Source organism: Epinephelus lanceolatus, chromosome 19, assembly GCF_041903045.1.
Source record: "Epinephelus lanceolatus isolate andai-2023 chromosome 19, ASM4190304v1, whole genome shotgun sequence".
NCBI lineage: Eukaryota > Metazoa > Chordata > Actinopteri > Perciformes > Serranidae > Epinephelus > Epinephelus lanceolatus.
The window spans coordinates 28031899-28044071 of record NC_135752.1 but is presented as its reverse complement, the minus strand read 5'-3'; the positions used below and the strand labels follow the sequence as shown (position 1 = coordinate 28044071).

Here is a 12173-nt window from a genome sequence, read left to right as displayed (position 1 = left end):
CGCCCCTTTGTGTCTTATAGCAACACACAGGGCACCCTTTAGTGTGATGGGACACACAGCTAAAGCATGTCTTAACACGTGGTTAATGTTGTGAAACGGTTGTGGTTAGGTTTAGGTAACAAAACTACATTGTTAGGTTGAGAAGAATAAAATGATCTGGGTTACAAAATTGTGTAACCTTATGTTAGAACCATGATGACCTTGTGGTTTCACACAGGACACAAACTGCGATCTCCTGAATGAAAGTCCAGTTTTGTTCTCAGCGTCAGGTATCGCTGCAGATTTTGGAGTTAGTTTAAAACCTGGTGCATCTCATAAAGAGGTGGAAGGATGGTTCGATATCACATGCCATAGGGCTGTGGTTCCCAACTGGTGGGTCATGTTCCAAAAGTGGGTCGTGGGTCCTTTCTGAATGGACCGCAGGTGACGTGCAAATGTGTCAAGTTTGTAAAAAACACACCTTATTTTTAAGTGTGGTCAATTTTTGGCGCAGGGCTTTTATTTTAAAGTGCCATTTCCTGTTGTAGAGTGAACAACTAATAGACAGCTACTTGACAGAGACAGCAAACACAAGTATGACACTGAGTGTAAGAAATTGTGTGGACTTTGAACTAATGACTAAGATGCAATCTGGACCTCGTGGCTGGACCAGTTGGGAACCACTTCCATAGGACATGACAAGCAGCATTATTTGATTCCCGGAAATGAAAATAGGCTGATATGCAGCACAAAATTAAGCACGAATTAACTGAAAAAAAAAAATGTTGTTAAAGGCTGTGTTAAAGGCTTCACCGCCGTTATCAGTGTGACCTCAGTCACTTTAAATGTTTGCGTGAGAACCTTGCAAACTAATCATTGTGGGCCCAGTGCAACTTTTTCCAAGCTGACTAATGGCATTTCAAATGAAGTCTGCAGGCTAATTTGTAATTTAAGCTGGAAATTAAAATGGCCTCTTGTTTTGATTACTAAGCTTCCAGCCTGGAGGTTTTTTTTTTTTTACCTCAAAACACATACTGTTATTGGAACCTGGGACATTAGCAGCTTTTTTAATAGCTCTCCATTATAGAGTATCTGTGCCACGCAGGAAATTAGTTTACCCGTGAACACAAAGTCTGGTTTCCTTCCCGAGGCTTATCTAAAATAACTTTGTACAAAGTTTTTTGTGATATGACAAAAGTGGTGTAACTTAAACTTTTTTGTAGTGCTAGTATATGATGCTGACATTTTCCATTTACTTATTGCCTAACAAGCACTAATGGCTGCAAGAGTCTCATCAGATGGGTCAAATATAAAACCACAGGAGCCCAAAAGCTTTTAAATGACATGATCGCTGTTGGCTAGCTGTAAAACTGTGTGTCATATTTTGTAAATAGATTCATGGTGGCAGCAATCATAATGTTGAATTGATGTTCCAGTGTTTTTCTCAATATTATGTATTCACTATAACATTTTCCTTGTTGCCATAGTGACTCAGATTCAGATGCAGACAGTTTCTACGGCACCATTGAGAGGCCCATGGAAATTAAACACCCTGTTGATAACGCAGATGATGGTAAGACCGGCATGACGAACGCATACATGTAACTTACACATTATACCTGTGTGTTATTAAATTGTGGTGTCTCTTCTTTCTGTGTGTAGATTATGTAGAAGATGATGATGATGACGATGAGGAAGACTACCTGAAGCCAGACGGAGATTGTTCACCGACATCTACAGGTGACGCCACCTGCAACACACACACACTCACACCATCTGACTTCATCTGTCACATCACTGGAATCAGAACCGATAGTAATTAGATCAAAGGTCAAATCCAGAGACCCTGCTAAACTTCTTATATAAACTGAGTTCCTGGAAGTCAAACAGACACTGATGTGAAAGCAGCAGATAAAGGAGAATAATTTGGTTAAAGGAAGCAGGAGACAATTAGGGGAACTGCAACTCTAAGGGCACTCACACTAGATGTTTTGGATGATATAGTGGAGCTTGTAATTTTCAGTTTCTGTTTTTTAAAAACCCCCAGGAATTTTGGGAATGTATCTTATAAAAAAGCAATAAAATTAAAATCAAATTTAATTTTCTTTGTGGCTATCGTACTGCAACCTTTAAAGGCCAAGGCTCAAAATCATGACTGGGTGGCAATCATTATGTAAAGCAACATATATTGGTTAATATTTGGAGTACTAAAACAACACTGATATCGTTAGTGTAGTGTATAAAACTCAAAATGTGTTTCAGCGTCAATGTGACAGAAAATAATAGAGCAAGTCACATGTAGGGAAAAACATTAACAAAGAAGCTTTAACCAAACAAGACACCAGTCTGATGTCTTCCTCTGTTTTTACCTCTTCAGGTCGACCCACCGGGCCGCCCCCTTCCTACCCTCCTCCCCCAGTGCCGTTCCAGCTCCGTCAAGACTCCGCTCCGGCTTTCCACAAAGGCCCGCCTCCTCCTGTCCCACCGTTACACAGAATCCAAACCAGCCCGCTCCCCAAAAAACCCCCACCCTCTGTACCTCCTCCCTCCATACTGAAGGACCCCCACAAAGGCCCGCCTCCTCCTCTCCCCTTTGCCCCCCACCTGCCCAAGTCCATGTCTGTGTCTCCCAGTCCTCCACCTCCTCCTCCCCCCAACGCAAAAAGAACTCTTCAGAGCAGGGTGGCATCTGTGGGGGGGCCTGGGAACGACAAGAGAGACTGGAGGCCTCTGCCGGCCATGTCTGTCCAATCCCCCGCCACTCTGCCTATCTGCGACCAATTAGAGACCAGGATGGTCCTAAATGGTCCCTCCCACTCTGCCCTTAATGTTGGAGTGAGCAAATCGTTGGGCAACAACCACCAGGTGGTGATGAGTAACCATCGCAGCAAGCCGAGCCTACCTCCCCATTCCATTACTGGAGGGTCCAACCTCAGACCTATGACATCAGACTCCCTGTCCCCCAACCAGAAGCCCTCCAGTCACCCACCGCTGCCTGGCCACGCTTCGCTCTCTCCTGTACTTAAAGCTGGACTACACAATAAGCCAGCGATACCCAAACCTCCTCCGCCAACAGTCAAACCCCCGCTGCTTACAGCCAAGTCCAAGCAGCCAGGAACCCCACTTCAGTAAGTTCAAACACACAAAACATCCATTAAACTGTCTTCTGAAATAACACAAAAAAAAAGTTCAAAAATAGCCGCCCACAGACGCCATAACGGAAGATATGATGAACACACTGTCTTTGGTTTAGCTTCACTCACTGTTTGATGATCCAGGGTGCTTCGGTTGGTTTTAGAGTTGACTGATTTGCAGGATGTATGGAGAGTTACAAGATGATGCTATGAACTGATTGTTTGACTATCGCGTTCAAAAAAAACTCCCCAAAAAAACATTCCTCAAAAAAACAGGCCTTCACAAAAACAAAGTTCGAATCAATGGGGTATTAAATGACTTCATCAAACAATTAGATTAACCAAAAAAAGGACGGTCAAACACTGTAACCCTGTGGCGTCTCCCACGTTCCACACTCGCTTCAGCACACCTGCCTTTAATCAAAGGTTCCCAAGCTACCACGTCAGGTGGTGCATGAAGGTGACTCAAAAAATAATAGGAAACTAGGACTTGCTAGAACTGGCTCTAACAAATGTATCTGGTTGAAGCTACCTCACTAACATGGCTTTCCCCCCAGAAGAGCATCTCCAGATGGCCAGAGCTTCCGTTCACTGGGAGAAGAGACGCCGGCAGACTTCAGGAGGAAACGAGACCCGGCCAAACACAGCGGAGGAGACGAGTCCGATGACGACTATGAAAACGTAAGAGAGACTGACAGTGACGTGACAACTGAAACTGACCTTTACTGTAGGCCGCTGAAACACTGAGAATCTAGATCTGCTTCCAGTCAAGAACTGGCCCCAAATTTTCGGATCCAGGAGAATCATATGCCTGAGCCTGTCAAGTTTTTTCATGTTTTTCTGAAAGTTGCACGATGCCAAACAATGACATCAAACTCCTGCAACCACGCTTGTTGCTGTAAAGTTGCAACAAGAAGGAGTCATGGTGGAGAGAAAGAAACAGTCCAATGCATGGCTTGATTTCAAAATGAGAGATGACAATTTTAAGTAATCAATACGTTAAACATCTATCCATGCAACATGGGCTTAAATTCCAGGAATGCTTTATGTCTTTAACACTCTATGCTTGCGTGACACTGCTATTGCTACTGAGGGGACTTTGTCATGGAAAAGTTTGTAAATCCCTGCTCTCATAAACAGATTGTGTCTAACCAGGTGTTTCTATCTGCAGGTGCAGCTGCCAGACTCTGTGTTCATTGATACAACTGAAACCAGCTTCGTAGAAAAGTAAGACAGAGCTGTAAACTTAAATATATTTTCTTCAGGCCACAGCTGTGCTGCTTTACAGAGCATGTCTGCTCTCTAGTGGTTCTTTCAGGCAATTATTTTGTTTGCATTGTGTTTTATGAAATGATTATTTCGTAGTCATACATGTATTCTTGTTTAATCTTTTTTTGTTATTTGCATACCAATAACAACAGTGAAATAAGAGACACAATGTTAAGCTTATCTGTTGATAAAGCGTAACCTGTGTTGTTTGTACTTGCAGACTGTTCAAAGAGAGCGCCAGCCCTCCTCAGGACGGACTGTACGGCATCAGAAACTCAGGAACCAAGACATCGAAGGTAAAACACAAAAGCTGCTCTGGTGTCCTCCACCACAGAAACTAGTGTCTCTATGTATTTATGACTCAAAAAGGAAATGAAATGAAATAAAAATGAAATTATTTTGGTGTTGCCCAGGTGCTGGTGGTGTGGGATGTCAGTATCGGCAAAGCCAGAAACTACAGACTATTTGAAGAGGTAAGAGTCCTGTGTCTCTCTGTCGTATTTTGACTACATATATATATATATATATATATATATATATATATACATATGTTTATGTGTAGAGATTAGGTTTAACGACAATGTAAAATTTACAGTCTCCTGTTCGCTATGTCTGTTTTGGCAGAACGACACCGTGTTCCTGGACAATGAAATCACCTTCCCGTCTCTGTCAGCTGTGATTGAACACTACTACAGCCATCCTCTTCCTCACCACGGCTCGCTCTGCCTGCAGAAGCCCTACACAAAGACAGTGAGCATTTGACAAATGGGCAACTCACAGAATACAACTGAAACTCAAGAAGAGTGGAGAGTCAGGGCGTCTCTGCAGGTGAAATCCATCCCCATCGACGCATGCGGAGATAAACTCACTCAGATGGATTGAAAAACTGTTACGATATAAGAAGAGATCGTACCTCTCATTGTTCAGTGGAAGACAGATCGTTATTCAACCAGTGTTGCAGCAAAATGCACCATAAGGCTTCATGTGAGACAATAAGGACAGTAACTCTGACTGTGAGGACACCAGGTATTATGAGGAGAAAAAATATCAGCAATCACCAGTTAATGGAACATTATTTAACTTATTTTAAGACAAACTAGACTCTTATCTTAACAAAGCAAGCCATGCCTATCCTCTTCTGTGTACAGAAAACATAGGTCACTGTAAATACACCTTAGTTATTAAGGGAATATTTTAGTTATGACACAGATAAACTCATTTTAAAAACACAGCAAACTCTCTAATTGAACAGAAATCTGGATTTATTGGATGCCTGCTGTGTTTTTGAAACATTCCTGCTGCTTTATGCAAACTATAGAGATTTGCTGTGAAGCACAATCCAAGGATCAGTGTGGCATATTTTGTCCACAGAGGGGCGCTGTTACACCAAATGAGAAATATTCAATCCAGCTTCATGTGGGGATCCTGGGAATCTGTCTCTGTCACCTGCGTTTTCTTTGGGTCTGTCCCAATGCCCGGCTTGTGTGATATATTTTCAACTGCCAAAAGGAGGGACTTAAAGGGACAGTTCACCCCAAAATGAAAAATACATATTTTGCCTGTTACCTGTAGTGCTATTTATCAGTCAAGATTGTTTTGGTGTGAGTTGCCGAATGTTCGAGATATAAGCTGTAGAGATGTCTGCCTTCTCTGGAATAAAGTGGAACTAGATGGCACTCGGCTTGTTGTGCTCAAAGTGCCAAAAAGATACATTTTGCAAAACTCAACAGCAATGTCTCTGTCAAGAAATCATGACCTGGTTATTCAAGATAATCCACACACCTTGTTGTGAGCACCGTATCACCACGCATGGACGAAAGGCACATTAATTGCAATAGCTGTAATGTTAGCTAGCACAGTGGTGCTTGGTGAGCTGACAGCTTTCTTCAGTGATACAGTGTGGGTATTGGGAGAGACCCATTGTCCCTTTTCTTCCATCATGTGCCCCAATACGATTCGAACCTGACCAGATAAGGACAAAATCACCGTCACCCCAAAACAGACACGTTACACTGAACCTCAAGTGTTAAAGTCATGAATGAAAGAGCAGCAACGTCTTCAGTCTTTTGACAGGCAACATCTCACTCATTTAGTGTGCAGGACACACGCATGTCTGTCTTCTGTCCAAAAAGTGTTATTTTGATTTTATGCCTCCCAGCTACTTGTAACACTTGGAAATGTACTTTTTCTTGCATGTCTTTGGGGGGGTAGAAAACATCTCACTTATTAACAAGAAATGAAAACCAGGAGCAAAATGTCAGACTGAACATGATGAAATGTTACCTGAATTTTATTTGTGCTCAGCTGCGACAATGTTGTCGTTCTGCAAATACAGTTTGTACAGCACTGACTTTAATGCTGAAAATCACTCTATATTTATATGTAAATGCTGTATGTACTGTAAAAAAAACATGCCTGTAAATATGTAAATACATTGTTTTCTACAGAAGTATATGTTGAGAATGTATAAAGGATTAACCAGAGGCTCCTGTTTTGTCTTTTTTTTTTCATTCCTGTATCTAAACTTTGAGGTTGCAGCTTCTAGAGTGTCGAGTTTGAGCATCATAACACCCATTGGCAGCAGTCTGATCTTGAGTAAGACACCACTACTAACTCACCCAAGGTTCTCTTTCAGAAGGTTCACTCAAAAACAGCACAACACCCCATGAGTTTCAAATTTACAGTCTTCACATTTACAAAGCTGGAGCCATCTTATTTGCTTGGTAAATGACTTTAACAACTAATTTCCTATTGATCAACCAATCAATTAATCAGTAACTTGCCTGACTTCAATACTGCATCATTTCCAGTCAGTACAAAACAGTAAAGTATGTTAGACTGTTTATGTATTACCTGCAAAACCAGTGTTGGAGCCACAATAACATTCTTTGTGTTTGTTTTGATTCATGTTTGACTTCATGTAAAATAGATGCAGTTTAGTTGTTTGTACACGGGGTGGCGCACTAGAGCAGGAAAACGCAGGTACTACAGGTAAGGTGCAGATGATGAGCAGCAGGTGTGTGATGGGGTAAACAAACAGTTTTTTGACCATGAAGTGTGGCAGCATGCAGTTTGTAGCGTGGAAACTAAAACTGATGAATGGATACTTGGACACTGAACTGTTGAATGGACACTTACCTGTGATGGGCTCTAATACTGTTAAGTGGAAACTTACCTTAGACAGGACAGACCATGTTTTACCTGTGTGAAGGTGAGCACATAACGTGCATTATTATTGAAAGACTCTATAACCAGTATAGCTACTATAATTATTGTTTGATAGTGGGGGAGACTGGGGCCAGTAGTAACATGGGGCATTGCAGCTTACTCAATTCCCCCAAACAGAAACAAGGTAGAGTGATGATGACCATTACTCTGCACATGCTCAGTAGGATTCTATCTCTTCCTGTGGAAAAGAAGCAGGATATTTTCACCTTGACAGACGTTTTTTGGAAGAAAAAAAATTATTATGAGGTTAGAAAGTTGTCTTAAGTCATAAAGTCTGCAAATTAAAGCTCACATCAATGTTATCTTCGGGTTATTGGTTAGAAATTAGCATGACTAACCCATGCTAATATAGGTGTTTTTCACTGGCACACAAGATTTTTTGACACTTTTATGTTTGAAAAATAACATATTTTACTTAATTCAAATAAAAAAGTACATTTATTGCCTCCACCAAGAGGGCAATTGTAATACTTTGACCTCTTGCATTACATGTAATACAGTGGACTTGTGCTTATTAGTGAAAAAAAAAAAAAATTATATTACTTATTACTGCACATATGTATGTTCTAATATTAAAAAAATAACTAGTGCATTTCAAGTTGTCTGTGAGTTATAAATGAAAATGTAAAAAATGTTACAGTTGCCCCCTGGTCTCCTCTTCATACTGTACACAAATAGTACATACTGCAGAATAAACTCAGGACACAGAAACTATCCATGACCCAACATTGACATTACAGGGTGGAGACCCACTGGAAGCAAACAAACCTCACAGCTTTCTCTTGTGGATTCTTCTTTCCCTCTTTGTGGTAAGCCAAGTCATATTGGGCTCATTACTGTCCCCTGTGGCCAGAAAGCAGATGACAATGTATGCATCTGCTGTCGATGACAACCAAACACAAATCTACAGTATATGTGTATACAGTATAGATGTATCTATGAGAACCACAGTTGTTGTGAGTGATTTTTTCCAAACCTGCCTCAAGGGGCAGCCACACAAACATGACATTTATGCTTATCAGAAGTGCTTTCAAAATAGAAAAGGCTTAAAGGATGAGGACTAACTGGCAGGTTTGGTAAATGCACGTCTGGTTAATATGCTTTTCAATGGAAAACATGTGGGACTGGTTGGGGAACAGGGAGTTTGGTGTCATATAGGTCTTGGGGTTGGACCCTCCAGTATGCCTGACATTACAGCAGAAATAAACATTTTACAGCCCGGTACAAAAAATTGTTTTGGTCTCTGTAGCTAATTTCACCCTTTGTGACAACTGTAAGGGGGATACATTTTCCTATAACTCACCCACTGACATTTTATGAAGGCTTAAAGTTACACATATTTAAGGGCGGGCTGCTCTGAGTGTCCTCAGCTTCTCAATCAGATCCACCCCTTGCTCCTCCACAACGCCAGCCTCTCACCCAATTATGGCCACTTCTGGCTCCAACAAATAAGATGGTGACAGCCGAAATGCCAAACTCGAGGATTCAAAAACAAGACCAAAAACCAATGGGTGACGTCAGAGTAGCTACTTCCAAAATTTTTTACAGTCTGTGGAGCCAGCAAATGATAGAGGGCCACACAAGAAAAGTGCAGTTGTGGGTTGTCCACCTAAATTGCTAACTTTAGCTAACAGCGCTAGCACTGATGACAGACCATAAACCCAACAACACTCATGCCACTAGTTGCGATGCAACCAGTAGCTTTTTTACAAGTTGTCATCAACGCATTCTCACTCGGACCTCGTCACATATTGATGCTTGGTCACGGACTTTCCATGTCGAAATATGACATGCAAGGTACCCTGGGTGGGTTGTTGATGTTCTGGGACACTGTGTCCAGTTCTGCCTGTTACATGCATTGTCTTCTTTCAAAATACACTTCTGTTTTCACAGGAAATTTACAGTTTACATACAGTCTCTTTCAAAATAAACGCACTACGTCAGTACAACACTGCGAATTTTTTTCCTTCAACAACAAACACACATGGTTTCATTTTGCCAACACATGCATGTGGTTGAGTTTAGGCAACAAAAGCACGTGGTTGGATTTAGGAAAAAAGAACAGGGTTTAGGCTTTATAACGTTATGTGTAGGGAACACTGGCCTCCCCAGTGAAAGTTGATCGTTGTTAAACCCTTCGACCACCCCTCCAACTCATCGTATTTGGACTTGTGCTCCCTTAACTTTCATTGTTGTCCCACCGCAATTCCCCCTGATGCCGCCGGACACTGTTAAACCATTACAGCGACCGGCCATGTATCATGCCAACATGAAAGGGCGGCTTTTTGTCTGTATCTGATGCCAGGAGCCACTTTCTTTTTGACAACTTCAGAATGGGACTGGGTTAATTAAATGTAAGGTACTGAAAGTGAAACTATGGAAACTGACTGAAAATGATTAAAATATAATGCATATGTTTCATGTCATGTTCAGGGACAGCATGAAATGTCTCTGAGCGCTCCCATTGGCTGCACATTGCAATAATGACCTAGGGACATGGGTGTTCGAGTGCCAGGATGTCGCACCAAAAACAATGTCAGGAAGATTCCCAGGAAATGATTTGATAATCAGCCCTGAGTTGAGGTATCTGAGCCGGAATGTGGGGAGGAATAGGTGCATCCCTGCAGTAGGTGGAGGTGTCAGGAAACAGCAGCTAATAGGTACCAGGTGTGCCAGCTGATTGCTCAGTGGTGCCATGTGAACATCGTCACATGTAATCATCTTCCCACTGTCATCTAAACAGCTTCAGCTCCTTGCTTCTTACTTTAAGAAGTAGGATATCCCAGTAAATAATGGATGAGAGTAAATGCTGCATGTGTGTCAACAACCTGAGAAGTTGCAAGATTTCCAGAAAACCAGCTGAGTGTCGCTGTCTGTGGTGCTGAACAGCACTTGTGACCCGCTGTCACTGAGCTTTTTATTACTGACTTTTATTCAGTCTTATTATTTTTCAAGCGAAATATATGTCTTTTATATATTTCAGTGTTGTGGCTCCACGCACTGTAATCATTTTCACAAGTTTATAGCTCATTTTGGACCAGATGAATCATTCTGCTGTAGTTAAATCATGGCAGAACCTCCTCTCTCTTCTCTGCCATCTTCTCTGAGGGCTAAGCAGAGAAAATAAAAAAAAATGAAGAGAGTGGACTACCAGCTCCTCTTCAGAGAGATAAAGAAGCTCCCCCTTTGGTTACAAACATCTTCAGAAACCTGGCCCAGATCTGGGCGTGATTAAATATCTGCTTTCAGCCAGTGGCTTCTTGGTGAGACGAGGATAAAGCTGTTTGGTCTGAGGAAGTGTTGATATCTGTAGGCTGTGTGCAATTCTCTGCCTTATAAATGTCGCCCCTCTGCTGGATTTTTACACACAGAGACAATTTTTTTCCATGATGAGATGAAAATGAAAAACGAAAGCCCTGCCGGGGCCAGGTTTTATAAACCATCTGTAGCTGAGTTCCTTCACTTTTTTTCCTCCCTTTGGTTCTAGATGAATCTCCCTTTTAGTTTGTTTTTATATAACCAGCTATAAAGCTGCTGTTTCATTGCCCTGCTGGGTTGCACTTCTTAACATTTCTCGCTGGTGTCCTGCTGTGAGGCACTTCGCTTGGACAAGCATTACAAAACAATATGTGACAACGTAATTACCTGTAAAACCTTAACTCTGAATAGAGTGGCAAAAACAGAATTCAACTTGGTCACTACGCAACGCATTTGAAAAAAAAGATCTAAGGCTTTCTCTCTCAAATTTTGGTCACAAGTTGGTTTAAATCCATGCTAGTGAGCATTTTGCCTACATAATCCATAATCCATTCAACTGACAGGTGTGACATATCAAGATGCTGGTTAAAAGGCCACTCACAATGTACACAACTGTGCAGAAAGGGCTTTCATGTGTGAGGAAGTCCACATGTAGGAGAAGGTGGATGATCTCTTTCTAAACCTAACCATTTTGGCAGGTAAACCTGAGGAACGTGAAAGTGAAAACAAACAATAATGTTGTGCCAGCTGAACTTAGGACTCACATGTAAACACAACCAGGAAACTGGGAATGGTTAAAGGCAGTTTATTGTAGTCTGAAGACTGTAAACTGAAGGCTTGAGCGATATGAGGTGGGCTGGGAATGGCGAAGCAGAGCAGGCAGAGGCGCTGAAGACAGAGTAGTCCAAATCCAGAGGCAGAAGACAAGAAGGAGGCTGGACATGGCTGGTTACAGTTGAGACTTGTGTGGTGAATCTGAGACTAAGAACAGAATGTGAATAGAGGTCCAAAAAGTACAAAAAGACAAAGTGTCAAAAAACTTGGCCAGAGACAGATTGAATGATCTGGCAGAGTTTGGATGTCTGAGCGGGGGTCTCATACTGCAGTGGCTTGATTGTAGATGTGGTTCAGGTGTGCAGCTGTTGGCAGAATTGGTAGGAGGAGGGGTCAAGGAGGCCATGACCTGCAAACACACAGAGACAGACTGAAAACAAACATAAGACACTAAGGAGGGGAAACAGGAAACTCAATGGAGAGGCAAAGCCGAAAACCTACCAAATAACCACCATTTAATATGCTGATAAC

The 12173-nt window shown here is 41.8% G+C and overlaps 1 protein-coding gene across 5 annotated transcripts in view; it reads left to right on the top strand.

Moving 5' to 3' along the window:
- The window catches only part of sh3bp2 (SH3-domain binding protein 2), a 31757-nt gene extending 24897 nt beyond the window's left edge, over window positions 1–6860 (top strand). For 4 of the 5 annotated variants that reach the window (XM_033646343.2, XM_033646339.2, XM_033646342.2 and 1 more), the window contains exons 6-13: window positions 1467–1552; window positions 1642–1719; window positions 2357–3107; window positions 3671–3794; window positions 4285–4340; window positions 4603–4678; window positions 4796–4855; window positions 5007–6860. In XM_033646343.2, coding sequence (XP_033502234.2) covers window positions 1467–1552; window positions 1642–1719; window positions 2357–3107; window positions 3671–3794; window positions 4285–4340; window positions 4603–4678; window positions 4796–4855; window positions 5007–5144 — 1369 coding nt within the window. In that variant the 3' untranslated portion in view covers window positions 5145–6860. The remainder of the gene's footprint in view (window positions 1–1466; window positions 1553–1641; window positions 1720–2356; window positions 3108–3670; window positions 3795–4284; window positions 4341–4602; window positions 4679–4795; window positions 4856–5006) is intronic. The other variant, XM_033646341.2, reaches the window with a different exon arrangement.
- Window positions 6861–12173: the final 5313 nt, after the last annotated feature.